Source organism: Macaca mulatta, chromosome 9 (genome assembly GCF_049350105.2).
Source record: "Macaca mulatta isolate MMU2019108-1 chromosome 9, T2T-MMU8v2.0, whole genome shotgun sequence".
Taxonomy (NCBI): Eukaryota; Metazoa; Chordata; class Mammalia; order Primates; family Cercopithecidae; genus Macaca; species Macaca mulatta.
This window is the reverse complement of record NC_133414.1, coordinates 18,595,585-18,615,837: the sequence shown is the minus strand read 5'-3', so window position 1 is coordinate 18,615,837 and position 20,253 is coordinate 18,595,585. Positions and strand designations below refer to the sequence as shown.

General features: G+C 35.8%; 1 protein-coding gene across 1 annotated transcript in view; it reads left to right on the top strand.

Moving 5' to 3' along the window:
* The window catches only part of CUBN (cubilin), a 307,219-nt gene that overhangs the window by 67,287 nt on the left and 219,679 nt on the right, over window positions 1–20,253 (top strand). The window contains exons 20-24 of the mRNA XM_015146561.3: window positions 896–1,061; window positions 1,385–1,601; window positions 4,006–4,136; window positions 18,039–18,231; window positions 19,537–19,697. Of these exons, the coding sequence (XP_015002047.3) occupies window positions 896–1,061; window positions 1,385–1,601; window positions 4,006–4,136; window positions 18,039–18,231; window positions 19,537–19,697 (868 nt within the window). The remainder of the gene's footprint in view (window positions 1–895; window positions 1,062–1,384; window positions 1,602–4,005; window positions 4,137–18,038; window positions 18,232–19,536; window positions 19,698–20,253) is intronic.

Genomic DNA, 20,253 nt, shown 5'->3' with positions numbered 1-20,253 from the left:
AGGCTGAGGTGGGAGGATCACTTGAGCCTGGGAGGTAGACGCTGGAGTGAGCTATGATTGCCCCACTGCATCCTAGCCTGGGTAACAGAGTGAGACCCTGTCTCAAAAACTAAAATGCCAAAAACAAAGGAACACACCCATAGGATGGCTATAATAAAAAGAGTCAGATAATGGTGTTGACAAGGATGTGGAGAAATTGGAACCCTTATACACTTCTGGTGGAGATGTAAAACGGTACAACCACTTTGAAAAACAGTTGACAGTTCCTCAAAAAGTTAAACATAGAGATACCATCTGATCCAGCAATTCTACTTTTAGATATATTCTCAAGGGGAATGAAAATATATGTCCACACAAAAATTTGTATGTGAATATATCTACAGTCATCATCTATAATGGCATATACAAATAGCAAAATGCAATCATTATTTTTGATTTTAAAAGTAGAGATAACTTAAGTGTCCATCAACTGGTAAATGAATAAATAAAATGTGGTATATCTTTACAGTGGAATATTATATGGCCTTAAAAAAGAATGAAGTAATGATCCATGCTACAACATGGATGAACTTTGAAAATGTTATACAGTGTGAAAGAAGCTATTCACAAAAGACCACATATTGTATAATCCCATTTTGTTTCAAATGTCCAAAATAGGCAATCTATACAGACAGAAAGTAGATTAGTGGCTGCCTGGGGCTCTGGTTTCAGGGAATGGGGAGTGACTGCTGAAGGATATGAGTTTTTTTGAGGGGGGGTGACTAAGATGTGCTAAAATGGATTGTATCCTCAAATTGATTTGTACTCTATTAAAAACATTTCATAAATAATTATTCTTGAAGCAGTTTTCAAAATTGATATACAACATAGTTGAATATATCTTCTCTAATTTTAGATTGGTAGCAGTTCCGTTTTGGGTTCTCCTGAAAATAAAAAGTATTGTGGTACAGACATGCCTTCATTTATAACATCTGTGTACAATTTTCTTTATGTCACATTTGTGAAAAGTTCTTCTACTGAAAACCATGGTTTCATGGCTAAGTTCAGTGCTGAGGATTTGGGTAAGAGATTGTCTCTTTTTATTTTCCTCCTCTTAGGCTTGTATCAGAATAAGTGAATGATAGAAATAAATTGTATGAAAATCACCTATACTGTGAAAAATTTTAAAGTACACTCAAAGACAAAGAATATATATTTTCTAATCAACATTTATATCAAAAGTTAATTGTTATTTATTAGTAAGAGAAAAATCAAGTTATCTTAAGTGGCATCTAAGAAACATTTTTCCTTTTAATCTTTGAAGAGGTTATTATCAGAGCATTTTAATTTGAAATCCAGGTAGCTTGGTTACTTGCTGTGGTAATTATAATTTTTATTTCAACAGCATGTGGAGAAATTCTTACAGAATCAACAGGGACCATTCAAAGTCCTGGCCATCCAAATGTCTACCCCCATGGTATCAACTGTACTTGGCATATATTAGTCCAACCTAATCACCTGATTCATTTAATATTCGAAAGATTTCATCTGGAGTTTCATTACAATTGCACAAATGATTACTTGGAAGTTTATGACACTGACTCTGAGACATCACTTGGAAGGTAAGGTTATTTTTGTTTTTTAACAATAAAACTTCACTGTTTTCCTGCTTCCGTGAAGGATCTTAAAATCGACCACGTTGTGTTATAAAAACCAGGTGAGATCCTCATGCTTCTTAATGACCATTTCTACATCACTACTCTGTAGTTTTGGCCTGTAGACATTAAATTTTGACATCTTTGTATATTCATGAAGTCAAAACCAAAATTAAAATAATGTGTATATCCACAAAACTTTTTTCCTTTCCATTATAATTCCTTGCTTTTGCTCCTCACCCCCACCCACAGGAAACCACGAATCTACTTTCTATCCCTGTAGATTCATTTGCATCTTATCTAACTGGAATCATACTATATGTACAGCATGTTTTTCTGGCTTTCCTCAATCAGCATAATTTTTTTGTTGGATGCAAAGATTTGTAGTTTTATCAAATTGGAAACATTTTTGGCCACTGGTTCTTAAAATACTTTTCTATCTTTCCTCCCCATTAGGGACTCTGATTTCATATATATTATGCACTTGAAATTGTTCTACAACTCACTCGATAGCCTGTTCTTTGATTTCAAGCCTCTGTTCTGTGTGTTTTACTTTGGAAAGTTTCTATTACTATATATTCAAGTACACTCATCTTTTCTTCTGCAATGTTTAATCTGCTATTAATTTTACCAAGACATTGTAGTTTTCATTTCTAGAAGTTCAATTTGAGTCATTTTATATATAGTCCATGTCTCTACTTTACACATGAATTTTTTTTCTCTAGCTTTAAAAATCTATGAGATACAGTGGTTGCTATTTTAATGACTTTATCTACTAATTCAAACATTTGGATTGTTTCCTGCTATGGTTTTATAGATTGATTTTTCCTCTCTTTCTGAGTTATACTTTCCCACGTCTTTTCACATCTGGTAATATTCGATAGGACACCAGCCATTTTCAGTTTTATGTTTTTGGCTGCTGGACATTGTCATATTCCTGTAAGTATTCTTGAGCCTTGTTCTGGAAAGCAGTTAAGCTACTTGGAAACAGGTTGATCCATTTCAGTTTTGCCTTTGAACTCATTTGTTTCCTGTCTCCGAAGGTTTGTTGTCCTATATTGCTTGACCTCCAGTGTTTTGAGAGCCATTGTTTTATATTTTTTTGGTCCAGGATTTTTGTTGTTTCAGGTGCATAGTTAAATCTAGCCCCTGTTGCATTTCTGTTGGAAATGGAAATCTCCTGGTATTTTAAAATTTCTTTATCTTGCATTTTATTTTCTTTATTTCTCATTCATGCTTTAAACATCTTTCTTATCTTAATCTTTCATCTTTTTAACTTTCTTCTTTTTCTTTTTTGGGAAGGTACTTAACATATCACGACTGCAAAATACAGAACGTTTGCTGAATGGCATAAACTATAATGATCGTCCTCAAATTTCAAATACATGGGCATATATGGAGGCATTTAAAATATCAATTAGTTCACCTACTTTTATTTTGATCAAGATATTAAAAATTTTTTTCACACTGCAATGGTATTATACACCAAATTTTCTTTGTTCTTCTCCTTTAGCAATTAACTTATCCATTTCCTGTACTCAACATTTCCTCTTTTTTTGGTTTCTATATTTGTTTTCTTTATCATTTCTTTTGGTTAATTTTACCAAATGTGCTTGATTTGAGATTTCTATTTTATTGTCACTTCTTCCTACAGGTATTTCTCTAGATGAAAGCTCATGGCATTCTGTCTTTTATCATAGCTCTCTTTTTAACATTAATAGAATAGTTTTTCTGAGCTAAACTGTTTTGTTCACAGAAATGTGGCATGGCTGAATCATCACTCTTATCTCTTTATAAGTGAGCTGTTTAAGGACAATAGATTCCCTCTATAGGGATTACAATTCCAGGCACTGTTCTAAGTGCTTTATATACAGGATATCAACTCATCACATTCTCAAAACAACTCTATGAAGTAGGTACTGTCATCATTCCCACTTTAGGGATGAGGAAGGCAAGGCACAGGGATTGCGTGATATATGAGTTTAGATTAGAGAGATGACTCTATGATTGTATGATATATTGTTTCCCTTTGTTGTATATGTTTATTACATTTCTGTTAAAAAGTGTATTAATATGCTATATGGCAAACTAGTGTAGCTTTTACTTACTGTTTTACTAAACTTCTCATACATGACAACTCACATAGCCAGTCACACACCTAAAACCATTTCAGGGATATAATCATGAACAGGACAATCTTTAGAAGTTTGCAAATTTTTTTTTGCCTGAAATATATTTGTGTTTTAAGGTTGATGAGAGGTAGAGAACAAAACCTATTATTATATTTATATGTCCTAATTTTTGGTACATCATTTTCAATATACCAAACGTTTTAAAATACACACATCTATCCTTTCTTGGTTTGGAATAGATACTGTGGAAAATCGATCCCGCCTTCTCTTACAAGCAGTGGTAGCTCATTGATGCTGGTGTTTGTGACTGACTCCGACCTCGCTTATGAAGGATTCTTAATAAACTATGAAGCAATCAGTGCAGCAACAGGTAACAAAATAGCATTGCATACTCGGTTTTATTGACTTCATTACAAAACAGTGCTAATAGCTAAAATGCAATGAGAATACAACATCCTCAACGTGTGGCACACAATGAGAGCTTGATTTAGAATAAAGGATAGTGACTTAAATACCTTCCTTATTAAAAGTAGTGACTAGATAAGAAGAGTGTATCAATATTAAATCTTCTCATTTTGGTAATTGTACTGTGGTAAGAGCCTGTGCATGGGATTGATGAAGGAGTCATATTTTGTTAGACTCATGTTTCCCTAGGTTGTGTTCTTTTTTAGATACTCTGAGCTTTCCTTTTGCATCATTGTATTAAAGGACCCAAATAACATCCAGCAGAGACCCGTAGTAGGCATATGGTGACTATGCTTCCAAGCATTTCTCAGCCTCAGGATTACCCCAGCAGCATGGTACAATTCACTGAGCTCCCTCCAGAAAGAACTGGTAGCTTTTCCTATGCTGGGATACGCACCCTCTGACACACTCTTGCATCCTGAGAACCCCAGATGCTTATCTTTTAAAGTCCCCACTCCCTAAAATAAATAAAAGTTTAAACATCTCCCACTCAAAATCTTTACCCAATTTCTCATTTATTTCTCCTTCAGAGGGGCTGGCCACTACTCTTCATTTCAGGCAAAACTCTGCAGCAGTTCAAGTTCTATGTTTGAAACCATGGTTTTAGATTTCTCCAGAATCCTGAGTGTGAGAGAATCCATCAGTACTTTTCCCCCAGGTGTGAACCTCTGCAGGAGCAGTTCATTATCCAGCTCAAGCACAAGCACATGTGAAATGGAATCCCTGGCAGTCACAACAGGCTATCGTGTGTGATTGACGTATTCACTGGACTTCATTCAGGTGGTTAACATCCAGTGACCAAAACTGGTTTCTTAAGAAGTTATAGGGTGCACACAATTTTTCATGCTGCTGTAGTTTTATCTGTCTCGTATGTTTGGCCCCAAAGCACACTGAATATTAGATCAGGATTTGGAGCAAGTCACTTGAACTCTCTGGGCCACAGTTTTCTCATCTGTAAAATTAAGGAATTGGATTTGGTAATCCTTGAGATGACTTCTGGCTTTAATCATCTATGAACATAATTTTAATTTGCTGCATGGATAAACTGGCCGTATCTTAGATAACATATAATACAGGCAGGGCCTCCTGAAAATGTGGAAATCTTTGTAATGATATGCAAAGTAAGACATACCTTTGTAAAACAATTCTATTGCCACCCTAGCTTGTAAGGCAATATTTTGTGCAGAAAGAGCCAAGAGCAGTTAAAATAATTGGACAGGGAGGATATTAGATTTTAGTTGTAAAAGTTTTCAGAAAGACAAGATACAGGTAAAATAAAAATGAGTCAGGAAAAGAGATAGAAGCAAACTGTACGGGAAAGGAAACTATAAAGAAGAGCAGAAGAAAAAGCAAGTGATAAAAGCAAAGGGGAGGCAGCGTTTTCACAGAAACTCAAAAGATTCTCCAGCCGGCTTCCCTGTGTGATAATCGTTACTTTGGCCTCTATTTGGTCTGCACAAGGCTGAAATCGCAGGCTAGGGAGTGTTCGCTTTCTGTCCCTGGGCTGAGCCCGGCTGGTCACTGTGCCCGCTTGTTGTTGGATGAACTCATAGGTCTGACTAACACAGTCAGGCCATTCTAAATAGCAATCAGATGACGAGATCCAGGAAAACACAGCACACCTTCTGTTTATAATTCTGGAGCCTGCCACAGTTTCCCATAGATCAAGACATGAGTGACTGGCTCTCATGCGTTGCTGAGGGGGGGCCCTGCTGCATTTTTGAGGGAAGGGCTGGTGTCAGGAGACTGAGCTGGGGTTGGGTTGGTGACACCAGGTGGTGGGCTAGTCCTCTAAGGCAGTGGCTAGACCTGGAAGGCAGCCGGGGTCAGAGTGAGCTGCTGGTGTGGAAACACAGAGATGCTAGGACTCATTCTTTTCAGGCGTCATCGTATGCTGGATATTTTCTGCAGAATAAAATAGCATCAGGGAAAAGCATCAAGGGAAGCTCAGTCATTGGCCCTCATCTTACTTTATTGCTCTAACAGAAGTTATTTCCAGAGCAGTAATGTTGGTATTTTGTTGTTGATTTCTAGCTCCTCGGCCCAACAGGTGCGAGTTTGCCTGCTGTAGTCTTTCCTGTGTTCATCTCCTAAAGGTGAACTTTCCGGATCTGAGTTCGGATACTTTTCCATCTGTAGTTTGTGCCGTGTGGCTATGATGTCAGCCCCAAAATATGTGTTTGAGAGAAAAAAGATTGGCTTCTTGTGATTACTTAGACTTCCTCCCTTGTTATTTTGTTTCTGCCTTTATCCAGATGTGCCTGGGAAAATAGAAAGAAAAGAACTAACAAGTACAAGGTTAGCAGGTTAAAACTCTTACGAAGTTCTTAATAACTACAAGACTCAGCTTTAATTTAACATATTAGATGTCGCTCATTCAAACTACAAAATATTTGAATCCTGAGAGAATGTAATTGACTAATGTTATCAATTTAAAGTAAAATTGTATATTCTATTAACATCTGTTGCATATACATTAATATATAATCCTGCTAAGAGGGAACTTTAAAAGTCTAAACAGGAACAGAGAAATGCACCTGATTCATTTTCAACTTTAATATTAGAGGAAAACCTATTTAACGTCTAGTCCAATGTTTTTCAAACTGTAATTCATGACTCATTCGTGAGTCATGACATTAATTTATTCAGTTGCTACTTGTGATTGTTAAAAGTATGGAGTAGAATAGAAAGGAATAGGAGAGAAAGTATCAGAGTTTATCATACCAACTTAGGTGTCGCTTCATGAGACCCATTTGCAGTATCTCTGCGCACATGTATGGTTGATGTAAACGTATTTTTTAGGGTATGTCAATAAGGTTTGAAGCACACATCTATTCCAGTTACCTTAATTTTTAAATAAGGGAGATAGAAGTCTAGGATGTTGAATTTATCCTCCCAAGAATACATAGCTAATTGGTTTGAAAGTCAGACTAAACAATTGAGTCCCGTCTTAGAATCCATTTCTTTTGCCATGTCTAGATTAGCTCTTAGAAACGCTCTAAATGAACTGCATATAACAGGTAGTAACATTTAATTCAGGGCTATCACCAAACTGGGGAGGACTTTTCATATTTCCTGCAAAGAGAAAACTTCACAATTATCCAGGGAAATGGCCAAGGATGATCACAACATCAACACAGGATTAGAGATGAGCCCTACTGGGCTTTCTTGGCCTCCCTCCTTCCCAAGGCAGGGTTCCCACCTAGTCATTGGTGGGTGGTTAGGGCTGTTTTTTATCAGTCATCCTGAAATGAGCTCAGAAGAGGCATCTAGGAGTGCAAAGTTAAGAAATGATGACAAGCATGCCCAAAGAGGGCTTCTTTACAATAAAATGATAAAGAGAGTTCTGTTTCTATTTTAAAACTTCAGTTTCGGAGGGTAGTGTTCTCAAATTCTAGTGTTCATAAGAAATTTGAGATGGGGGATTTTCTTTTTATAAATTCAGGCATCTGGGCGCCACCCAGAAATTCTGATTAAAATAGGTCTAGGGTGCTTGTTAAACGTCAAGCAATTCAAGGGGTTCTAAAGAAACTTTGTAGTTTATCAAGGACTCTGAAGGTCAAATCTTAGCATGTGAATTGCTGTAGAATTACAAGGGAGATATGATAGTGGGTTGGACGGTACAACTGCTCATGATGGAAAGTACTATTCATGACACAGGGAAAGGGGATGCTGTAGGAAGGTCAGAAGTCTTGGTCCTACTCTCAACCTTGATACTAATTTAGAATACTTCTGGTTTGTTTGTTTTTGTTGTTCTTGTTTGTTTGTTTGTTTTGTTTTGTTTTGAGATGGAGTTTTGCTCTTGTTGCCCAGGCTGGAGTGCAATGGCAAGATCTTGGCTCACTGCAACCTCCGCCTGCTAGGTTCAAGTGATTCTCCTGCCTTAGCCTTCCAAGTAGCTGGGATTACAGGCGTGGCCACCATACCTGGCTAATTTTGTATTTTTAGTAGAGACAGGATTTCACCGTGTTGGTCAGGCTGGTCCTGAAATCCTGACCTCAGGTGATTCCCCCGCCTTGGCCTCCCAAAGTGCTGTTATTACAGGCATGAGCCACTGCACCCGGCCATAATTTGGAATACTTTGGACAACTCACAAGCCTCTCTGATTCTTTCTGTCCACCTTGAATTCTGTATTCTTTGCTATGAGAGATTCAGCTATTTTCTCTCTGGAAAAGGTTTTAAAGTAAGTCGATTTGTCTTTTAAAGATTTACTTTCTTACCGGCTACTGTTTTCTCATAATTTTGTATGTACAGGTATCCCAGCACTTCTCCGCTCAGTTCATTTATCTTGTTTGTTACATTTCTTACTCCTTAGAATAAAAATGCAACGAAACACTTCATCGTCATATTCTGAGTTCCCTACTTGTCTTCATCCTTAAATTGACATTTCCTGTGTAGAAAAACCAGGGATTGTGGCCAGGTGTAGTGGCTGATGCCTATAATCCCAGCACTTTGGGAGGCCAAGGCGGGCAGATCACCTGAGGTTGGGAGTTTGAGACCAGCCTGACCAACATGGAGAAACCCAGTCTCTACTAAAAATACAAAATTAGCCAAGCGTGGTGGCTCATTCCTGTAATCCCAGCCACTCGGAAGGCTGAGGCAGGAGAATTGCTTGAACCTGGGAGGCGGAGGCTGCAGTGAGACAAGATCACACCACTGCACTCCAGCCTGGGCAACAAGAGTGAAATTCCTTCTCAAAAAAAAAAAAAAAAAAAAAAAAAAAAAAAAAAAAAAAAAAAAGAAAAGAAAAGAAAGAAAAGAAAAGAAAAACCAGGGATTGTTAAAGAGAATAAGATTTGGAAAGAGAGGACTTGGGTTCAAATTTTATCTTGGCCATGTCTGAAATAAGTATCTTTTAGAATTTAATCTGCAGGAACCTGAGATCTCTCATCTACACCTCTCTAAAAAGAGGGGAGATAATGCCTGGCTGTTTTGCAAAGTTGAGAAAGACAAAATGAGACATTCAAAGTGAAAATTACATTATAGTTGTAAAGGACCATGACTTTGCCAGATATAAAATATGATTCTCAATGTTTTTTTCTCAATTTTGCAATAGCTGCTTTGCTTATTTTTATATGAATCTGCACTGGTCATCTGAGAGGGAAAAGAAAAAGCAATGACCATGACCACCTAGCAGAAAATTGTGGCAAAATGTTGAGTTTAATTGAGAAGGCTTCTTCTTTCTTAAGGGAGAAACTGAACCTGTAATTATATCTTCCCTTGGGTCTTCATTTTGAAGGATGCTAAACCAAATATGTCTGTGGGAGCAGATGATGGCTCCTGGGTTGGCTGTTCATTTAGCACATTCCTAGAATATCTGAGGTCATATGGATTCGTTCAGAACCCGAACGTTTCATAAGTGATTTCAGAAAGCATAGCCTAGAGATTGAGCCTCAATGTAATTGGATAATCACATAAATCATCCCATAATGCAAAGCAGGAAGGAGCTGGAGCAGTTCCCCATAATCTAGGGTCTCCCTATGAGATGCATTCCTCTCTCCACAGGATCAGTTTATCCTATTTCTGTGGCTCAAATTTTATGGGACTGATATCATTGTTGCTTTGTGGTTTGGAGGGTTATACATGTTTCTCATTTTCCCCTTTGATAATGAGCTGAGTCCTGTGTCACAAAAACTTATTTGAAAAATTTTAGTGAAGGCAGAGATACATTGTAAGTTTTAGAAAAATCTAGTTTTGTGATTTTTGTAAGGGTCCATGGAAGGCATTTGTGTGTTTTCTCTTTTCTTTCTTTACTTTTTTTTTTTTTGAGGTTGGTCAGAAAGAAAAACATGTGAGTTCTGCCAACAGTTGTCTTTGATCTTCAGAGATACGCTTTTCCATTGCTAGTTCAGTTGAACTTAGGGGATAGAAGAAATGTACTTTGATTTTTCATTTCTTTGTAAATGTCCTTAGACCATAATAAAAGGCTAAACTGATACTGGATATGAATTTTCCTTTGACTATATAAGATAAAATAAAAAGCATAGATACATTTTTGTCTTTGCATTTTGTATTGATGTAATAATAAGCATCATGCCAACACATAAATATCCTTGTATGGAAACACATTCTAATTTAATCGTTTGTGCTTTGCTGAAAATCACAAGAGGAAACCAAAACTTAGTATTGATATTTTTCAGTATTACTACTATTCTAGAAGGAGCCATTTAGATTGTCAAGGGAAGAAATGTAAACATCTACAGAGTTCAGTGATAGTTAAGAGGAGTTTTTAATTTTTCAAGAAACAGATATGTTAAGTTCAGAGAATAATAATTTTTCTCTCTATGAAGTTTGAATCTCATAAAACTAACATCAAATTTTAAGATTAAATATTCTAGTATTTAATATGTATAGCAGGGATCCCTTCAAATATGGTGTTTTATTTCTCTATTTCAATTTTATGTATTATTTATTAGATATCTGAATTATTTCTTGGACTTTCTCTAGAGAGTGCAACCTGTCTGTGCACAGAACTTTCAAGCTTTTAACATAATATGGATTTTTTTCCTGTAATTTCAGTAAATTTATCCATAATTTTCAGAATTGTGTACACCCCTTTAACCACCTCTCCATTCAAGCTATCAAATACTTCTGGCCCTCCAGAAGGGATCCTCATGTTCCTTTGATTAGTTTCCTCAACACCCTCTATGTCAGCAACCACAGACCTGGTTTCTACCAATACAGAATAGTTTTAACTGTGCGAAAGGCAGCTGTGAACAGGAATACATAGTGTGTCCTTTTTTGTGTCTGGCCTCTTTTTTTTTCTTGAGACGGAGTCTCGCTCTGTCACCCAGGCTGGGGTGCAGTGGTGCCTCAGCCTCCCGAGGAGCTGGTACTACAGGCACGCATCACCACCCCCGGCTAATTTTTTGTATTTTTAGTAGAGATGGGGTTTCACCATGTTGACCAGGCTGGTCTCGAACTCCTGACCTCGTGATCTGCCCAACTCGGCCTCCCAAAGTGCTGGGATTACAGGCGTGAGCCACCGCACCCAGCTTGGCTTCTTTCATTTAGCATAATGTGTCTGGAATTTTTTCACGTTGCTGGATTTATCTGTTCTTTTCTTTCTATTGCTGACTAGCCTTCCATTGCATGGATATATCATAATTTGATTATCTGTTCACCTGTTGTTAGACAGTTGGGCTTTTCTCAGTTTTAAGCTATTACAAAAAAGCTACCATGACCATTGACATGCAAGTTTTTTGTGGACTTATTCATTCTCTTGAGTAAAATACCTAGGAGTAGAATTTCTGGGTCTCATATGATAATGATATGTTTAACTTTATAAGAAAGTGCCAAATTGTTTTCCAAAGTGGTTATGCCATTTTATATTCTCACCTATATGAATGACAAATCTGAGATAGGAGTTGGGGCTCAAAAACCAGACCACATGGAAGACTGGCTAAGACGGGAAGAGACAGAAGCACCTCTTCATAAGACATGCCCAACAGCTCCATGACAGTTTGCCATTGCCATGACAACACCCAGAAGTTACCATCCTTTTTCTAGAAATTTCCAAATAACTCACCCCTTAATTTGCATGTGGGTGTCAATATGACTGCACAACTGTGCCACGCTTCTTCTCTCAACACGTTGTGTATGGGGTAGCCCTGCTCTGCAGGAGCAGTCACGGAACTGGAACACTGATACCTCAGTGAAGCTGATTTTTTTCTACCACCGGCTCCCCCTTGAATTCTTTCCTGGGCAAAGCCCAAAACCTTCCTAGGTGGAGTCCCAATTTGGGGACTCATCTGCCTTACGGCAATTCTTTTCCACATCTTTCCCAATCTTTAATATTGCCAATCTTTTCATTTTTAGCCTCTGGTAGTTGCATAGTGGTATCTGATGGTTTTATTTTGCATTTCCCTGATGACTAATAGTGCTGAGTCCTTTTCACATGCTTTTTGACAATTCATTTATTTTCTTTTGTGAGGTGTTCATTAAAACCATATTGCTCATTTTTGTTTGTTTCTTATTAATGAGTCATATGTTGTATATTCTGCATACAAATATGTCCTTTGTCAGATAAATGTATTGCAAGTATTTTCTCCCAGTGTGTGGCTAAACTTTCCTTTTCCTTATGGTATCTTTTGAAGAACAGAAATTCAATATATCCTTTTATCCCTTTTATGCTTAGTGCATTTTGTATCTTGTCTAAGGAATATTTGACTACCAAAGTTATCAGGATCTCCCACATGCATCCTTCTAGAAGTTTTATAGTTTGAGATTTTATATTTGTTCTATGATCCATTTTGAATCAATTTTTCTATATGGTATGAGTTATGTATCCAAGTGTGTTTAGCAAATGGTATTTAATTGTTCGAGCACCGTTTGTTGAAAAGATTCACCTTCACCCCCACCCCCACTGAATTGCTTTTGCATTTTTGTTGAAAATCACCTGCCTGTGTTCATGCGTAGGTGTGCTTCTGGAATCTCTATTTCATCACATTGATGTACATATTTACATATGTACTATAACAATAGGACATTATATTAATATTACATAATTTTATATTGTATATTAAAGTCTGGAAGTGTAAAACCTCTAGATTTATACTTCTTTTTCGAAATTGTTTGGGTTATCCTAAATTTTTTGTATTTCCATATTCATTTTGGAATCAGCTTTTCAATTATATAAAAAAACTTGAGAGTTTGATTGAGATTGCATTGAATTTACAGACCAATTTGGGGTGTAAAGGTCATTTTAAATTCAGTCTTCCAGTCCGTGAACATACTTTGCCTCTCCATTTATTCATATCTTCCTTTGTTTCATTCAGCAATAAAGTTTTCAGTGTAGAGTTTGTGCATATTTCCATTAAACTTTTTATCAAGCATTTCATGTTTTTATGCTGTTATAAAATGACATGCCATATTATATTATATATGCTATTATAAAATGACATGCCATATTATATCTACATATTATAAAATATAGAATTTTAAAATTTTACTTTTTGATTGTTTGGCTGATATATGCAACATAAATGGATTTTTGTATACATATCTTGTATTCTGTAGTCTTGTGAAACTAGTTATTAGTTCTAATAACTTAAATAAATCCTTTAGTATCTACTACATAGATGACAATAACTGTGAATAAGTTAAATAAGTTTTATTTTTTCCCTTCTCTCTTTTTCTGTCTCTCTGTTTCTCTGTGTATGTGTATTGCTGTGACGGCTAGACCTTTCTGTGCATTCTTGAACAGAAAGGGTGAGGTTGGCATGGTTGACCTTTTTCTTACTTTTGACAGGAAAGCATTTAGTCCTTTACCACTTAAGTATGATGTTAGCTTTGGATTTTCCATAGATGCCATTTATCAGTTTGTGGAGTTCCCTTCTGGGCATACTTGCTGAATTTTTATCCTGGATGGCTGTTGAATTTTTCTTCATCTTTTGATATCTCTCAAAGCTTTTCTTTTTTATTCTGTTTAGGTGGTAAATTATGTTGATTTAGTTTTCTATTGTCAAATCAATTTTATATAATACATCAGAACTCCACCTGGTTCTGATCTATTATAATTTTTATGTATATTCAGAATTATTATGCTAAAATTGTGTTACGGATTTTTGCATCAATGTAAGACATACTGAACTGTAATTTTTTTTGAATTTCTTTGTCTGGTTTAGTATAGGAGTGATATTGGTCTTGTTAGAAAATATCTTCTCTATTTTCTGAGTTTGTGGAATATAAACAATTTATTCATTGTTTGATACAATCTCACCAGTGAAATTATTTGAGCCTGTAGTTTTCTTTGTAGGAAGGTTTTATATTACAAATTTAATTTCTTCAATTAATAGAGACTATTAAAGCTTTCTATTTCCTTTTGAGTCAGTTATGGGAATTTTGAAAGAATTCATCTATTTTATGTAGGTTGTCAAATTTATTTGCACAATTTTTTGTAATGGTGTCTATTATTTTAATGTCCGAAGATTCTATAGTGACGTCCCCTCTTCATTTCTGAAAATGCTAATTTGTGTTTTTTCTCTTTTTTCTTTGATCAGTTTTGGTAGAATTCTATCACTTTTAATAATTTTCTCAAAGAATCAATTTTTGACATTGTTTATTTACTCTATTGCTATTGCATTTTCCATTTAATTGATTTCTGTTCTTATATTATCTCTTTTCTTTTTATTATTGCCTTAGTTAGCTTTTTTCTAGTTTCTTTAGATAAAAATTAACTACAGATAGATAGATACAGATATAGACTTTAAGCACTACTTCATCTCCAAAATTTTTTTTTTTTTGAGACGGAGTTTCACTCTTGTTGTCCAGGCTGGAGTGCAGTGACATGATCTTGGCTCACTGCAACCTCCGCCTCCCGGTTTCAAGTGATTCTCCTGCCTCAGCCTCCCAAGTAACTGGGATTACAGGCACTGGCTGCCACGCCCGGTTAATTTTTGTATTTTTAGTAGAGACTGGGTTTCATCATGTTGGTCACTCTGGTCTCGAACTCCTGACCACGTGATCCACCTGCCTCGGCCTCCCAAAGTGTTGGGATTACAGGAGTGAGCCACTGCGCCTGGCCACCTCCCAAATTTTAATGTTTTATTTTCACTAACTTCCAGTTCAAAATATTTTCCAATTATCTTGTGATTTCTTCTTGGATCTATGGATTATTTGCAAATGTATTATTTAATTTTCAAATATTTGCAGGTTTTCTAGTTGTCTTATTGATTTATAATTTCAGTTTTATTATGGTTAAATGATATACTTTCTAAGTTTCCAATTGTTTAAAATTTATGGAGAATTGTGTTATAGCCTCGTATGTGGTCTATGCTGCTGAACATTTCATGTACGCTTGAAAAACTGCATTGTCTGCAGTTACTAAGGGTAGTGCTCTCTGTCAATTAGCTTAAGTCGGCTGATAATGTTGGTCAGATTTTCTATACCCCTATTTATTTTTATCTGTTTCATTTTCAGTTACTGAGAGAAAGGTGATGAAATCTTCAGCTCTAATCATGGTTTTGTTTTTTTCTTTAATTTTTGCCTTTTCACTTTCCTTCATGTATTTTGAAACTATTACTTCGTGCATGCACATTTAGGATTATTATATTTTACTGATAAATCATCCCCTTTGTCATTATGAAATGTCTTTCTGTAAATCTAATAATACTATCCTTCTTGAAGTCACTTTTTTTGATGTTATTTCAGTGATTTCAGCTTTCTTGTATTTACTGTTCATATGGTATATCTTTTTTCATTCTTTTACTTACAACCTAATTTCACCATTATATATAATGGTATCGTTATATATAATGTGCATGTATAGAAAAAACGTATAATTGGGTCCTGTTGTTTCTGTGTTTAAGCTGAAGTATTTAGACCATTTACAACAAATGTAATTATTGTTATGGTTGAATTTAACATACCATTATGGTAGTTGTTTTTCATTCTTCTCTTTTTATGTTGCCATTAGCCTGTCTTCATTTTGGTTTACAGAATATTATTAGTATTCCATTCTATTTCCTTCATTGTCTTTTTAATGATACCTTTTTGTTTTTGTAGTTTTACACTACGGCTAAAAATATACTCCTTAGCTTATAAGCAAGTTTTCTTAGCGTTAATATGCAGCTGCTTTACATTTCATACCTTCTAATTCATACCTGAGACTTCATATTACACACCACATTCCCCTTTATACTTCACAAGTGTAATAATCTCCTACTAGTGTAATTCCATCTACCTGTCCTTCTGTGTGCTGTTTTAGTTATATCTTTTACTTCTCTCTATATTATAAATTCACCTTACTATTGTTTTTGCTTTAAATCATTCATTCTCTCTCTCTCTCTTTTTTTTTTTTTTTTTTTTTTTTTTTGAGACTGAGTGTTAGTCTATGGCCTAGGCTGGAGTGCAGTGGCATGCTCCTCACTCACTGCAACCCCCACCTCCCAGGTTTAAGCAATTCTCGTGCTTCAGCCTCCTGAGCAGCTGGGGCTACAGGCATGTGCCACCACGCCCGGCTAATTTTTGTATTTTTTTTTAGTACAGATGGGGTTTTACCATGTTGGCCAGGCTGGTCTCGAACTCCTGACCTCAAGTGATCTGCCAGCCTTGGCCTCCCAAAGTGCTGGGATTACAGGCGTGAGCCACTGCACCTGGACTACTACTCTCTATATTATAAATTCACCTTACTATTATTTTTGCTTTAAATCACTAATTCTCTTTTAAGGAGATAATGAAAAGAAAGCCTAGCATATCTTATTAGATGTTTTTCATAAAATTTAGGAGAATTTTAGCCACTATATCCTTCTCTTTTTTTGACCCATTTTTATTTTCTTCTCCTTCTGGTTCTCTAATTGCATGTGTGTTAACCTATTGTTTTTTTCTTTGTTTTTTTTTTTTGTTGTTGTTGTTGTTTTTTGTTTTGTTTTTTAATATGTGTTCATCTTCCTGGAGTTCTTTTCTCTTTGTTCTTTAGAGTAAATTAGGTATATTGATATATATTAAAGTGTACTGACCTTTTATCTTCTACCTACAGTTTACTATTAAACTCATCATGAAGTTTTAATTTCAATTAGTGTAATTTTAAGTTATATAATTTCCATGATTTCTTTTAGTAATTTCCTCCTTTTTGGGCCAAAATTTCTTATCTGTTTACTTTTTAAGGCTTTTTTCTTTAAGTCTTTGAACATATTTTTAATAGCTGCTTTAAAGTCTTTCTCTTTTAAATCTAACATCTAGATCATCTTTGAATCACAGGATCACATTTTTTTATCAACTATGACCACATTTTTCTTGACTACTGATGACATTTCTTGATTTGATTCATATTTTCTAATTTTTGTTTTGTTTTGTTTTGTTTGAAATGAACTCTCAGTCTGTTGCCAGGCTGGAGTGCAGTGGCACGATCTCGGCTCACTGCAACCTCCGCCTCCTGGGTTCAAGCGATCCTCCTGCCTTAGTCTCTCGAGTAGCTGGGACTACAGCACCACCATGCCCAGCCAATGTTTTGCATTTTTAGTAAGGATGGGGTTTCACCATGTTGACCAGGATGGTCTCGATCTCTTGACCTCGTGATCCACCCACCTCGGCCTCCAAAAGTGCTGGGATTACAGGCATGAGCCACTGTGCCCGGCCCATATTTTCTCATTTTTTTTTAGCATTTATAGTAATTTTGGGATTTATAGTGGACACGATAGGTTGGGGCATGATATGGGTGTTCCATTTACTGAGCGCATATCAATGGGCCAAGCCCTTGTAATGCATTATCTTTAACTCTTAAACCTACACTCAAAGGTAGCAACCCTCTTCATTTGAGAGATGTGGGAACTAAGGCTTAGAGAAGTACAGTGACTCTCCCAAGGCTGCAGAGCTTGTCAGTGTTTGAGAGGTTTTTCCTTCAAGATCACTCTGGTCCTTGAGCCTGGGCCCCTATTGTTCACCCCATGGTGGGGGCACCTGCTTTGTCATTTCTCATAAATACATGCTTTGGCAAAAACCATTTTAAAGGAAGCTTATGAAAAGACAAGACTGAATTATTTCTAGGCCCTCCTGCAGTGAATCCTAATTTTTAATGTGAATGGTAATTTGCAAGGATTAGAAAAAAGTAACACTTTCAAGATTTAAAGGGTTGTTTACTCAAGACATATGTAACAATTTCCACTCCATAGCTTAGATTTACTGTTGGTAATTATTTTGTCTTTAAGATTACAAAAACTGTTTCAGAATGAAATCTTTATTTGCACATCCAGAATGGCCTATTGAAAATCAAGTATAGGCACAAATTAATGAAATACATATTACTGGATGTATTATAAATGTAACAATATTTTCTATTTTCTCTCGTATGGTCTGTTTCTGTTCACAGCATGTTTGCAAGACTACACAGATGATTTTGGGACATTAACTTCTCCAAACTTCCCCAATAATTACCCCAACAACTGGGAATGCATTTATAGGATCACAGTGAGAACTGGCCAACAGATTGCAATGCACTTCACAAACTTCTCCTTGGAGGAAGCCATTGGTGGAAACTACTATACAGATTTTCTGGAAATCAGGTAAGCACTTTTATTTATTTCATTATAATCTTTTCATTATTTATTCTCATTAATAATCTTTCCTACGACTATTAAGGAAAAAATATGGTCATTCTCTGCAAAGCTCCCTGCTGTGCACTTTCTTGCAAGAAATCAAGTTTGTCATTTGGAGCCTGACTTAGGAGAAATACAGGAATTGCGTAAGATTCAGTGGTTATTTTGAAGTGATTCTTTTATTGGAAATACTTGAAAATAAACTCCAGATTTTATCTGGGCAAAGAAACAGATGTGCTACTACTCTGAAATGATGTAACTTGCTGCTGTTGAATACCTACTTTAATTATGTAAAATCAATGTAAATTTTAGGCTGTTTGCTGTTCATTTAATCTAATTATATTATAAAATGATGGCAGGATAGCAGTCTTAAAGTTTTCACAAAGTTTTCCTGTTCAGGTAATAAAAGTCTAGGCTTGTGAATTTCAGTACAAGGCATTATTCTTTCTTATTGTCACTTTGAAAGAATGTATTTAAAAAGTTATATTTGCATTAAAAGTAAGTTCACTTATATGTTGTTATCTCTCTATGCCACTACTTTGAGTTAAATTAGGCTAATCATTCTGGTGGGCATCTATATCAAATATTTTATTTGGGATTTAAAATCTGGAATCTTATGTATTATAATAAATGCTATTCTATAATATAAGGTAAGGTATTAAAATAAGAAATCATAATTGGACCCTATCATACTAAAATGACATAATTTTCTTAATTTACAGCAGTTACTCACTGTACTTCGGTGTTGAATAAATCCCTTTTTTGTTGTTTGTTTGAAAAAGCTATAGATTATAAACTAGATTTAAGGGCCCAAGAGTTTTTAGGAAAAAATTATTTCCAGAATTTTGCTAAATATATCAAATTTCAAAAATTTCCAAATCAGAAGGAAAACATTGAAAGATTCTCTGTGAAATACAGCAGTATGTTTATATTGTTAATAGTATAGTTTCTTTATCCTGTTTTCTCTGATACATTTGCCAGAGGCTTTATTTGAAAGGTGAAGATTAAACGCATTCTCTCCCTTTGCAATTGGTTATATAAAACACCATGCCAACCATGAATGATGGTCATTCTTTATGAAGTCATTCAAATACCATTTAAAAAAATTTAAAAGTTAAAATCATGTTTTTTAGAGTAAGAGTAGTGTTTGAGAGAAATTGCTTCATCTGATAAACTGCTAATGTTTGCAATCCCAAAGTTCAAATTATGTTAAATGTTTATACAGTAATATTTTCAGTAACCCAATACATTTTAATTTCTGTATTCTGCCAGAGATGGAGGCTATGAAAAATCACCATTGCTGGGAATATTCTGTGGCTCAAATCTACCCCCAACAATCATCTCTCATAGTAACAAACTATGGTTAAAATTTCAGAGTGACCAAATAGACACGAGGTCTGGATTCTCGGCTTATTGGGATGGGTCGTCAACAGGTAAATAGCAAGAGCTTACTGGAGAAACCGATCTGATTGGTTTCTTGATTCTGGGATTGTCGTGCTCTGTTCACCACTTGTCCATTTTGCCCAGCTGTATTTAAACTTCAGTATTGCAAATATTTTAAAATTAATAGCAGCCATTTCTTTTTAATAGACAAAGGGAGAAAGTTCTAGTTTCTTTTTATCAATAAATAAGAATCCTGGTTAGAATAAGGAAATTGCATTAATGGAAATTGGGGCTGGGTGCTGTGGCTCACTCCTGTACTCACAAACACTGTGGGAGGCCGAGGCAGGGGGATCACCTGAGGTCAGGAGTTCAAGACCAGCCACCAACATAGTGAAACCCCATCTCTACTAAAAATACAAAAATTAGCCGGACGTGGTGACAGGTGCCTGTAATCTGAGCTACTGGGGAGGCTGAGGCAGGAGAATCGCTGGAACCTCGGAGGTGGAAATTGCAGTGATCCGAGATCATGCCGTTGCACGTCAGCCTGGATGACCCAGTGAGACTTCATCTCAAAAAAAAAAGAAAAAGGAAATTGGGTTTGTAGGC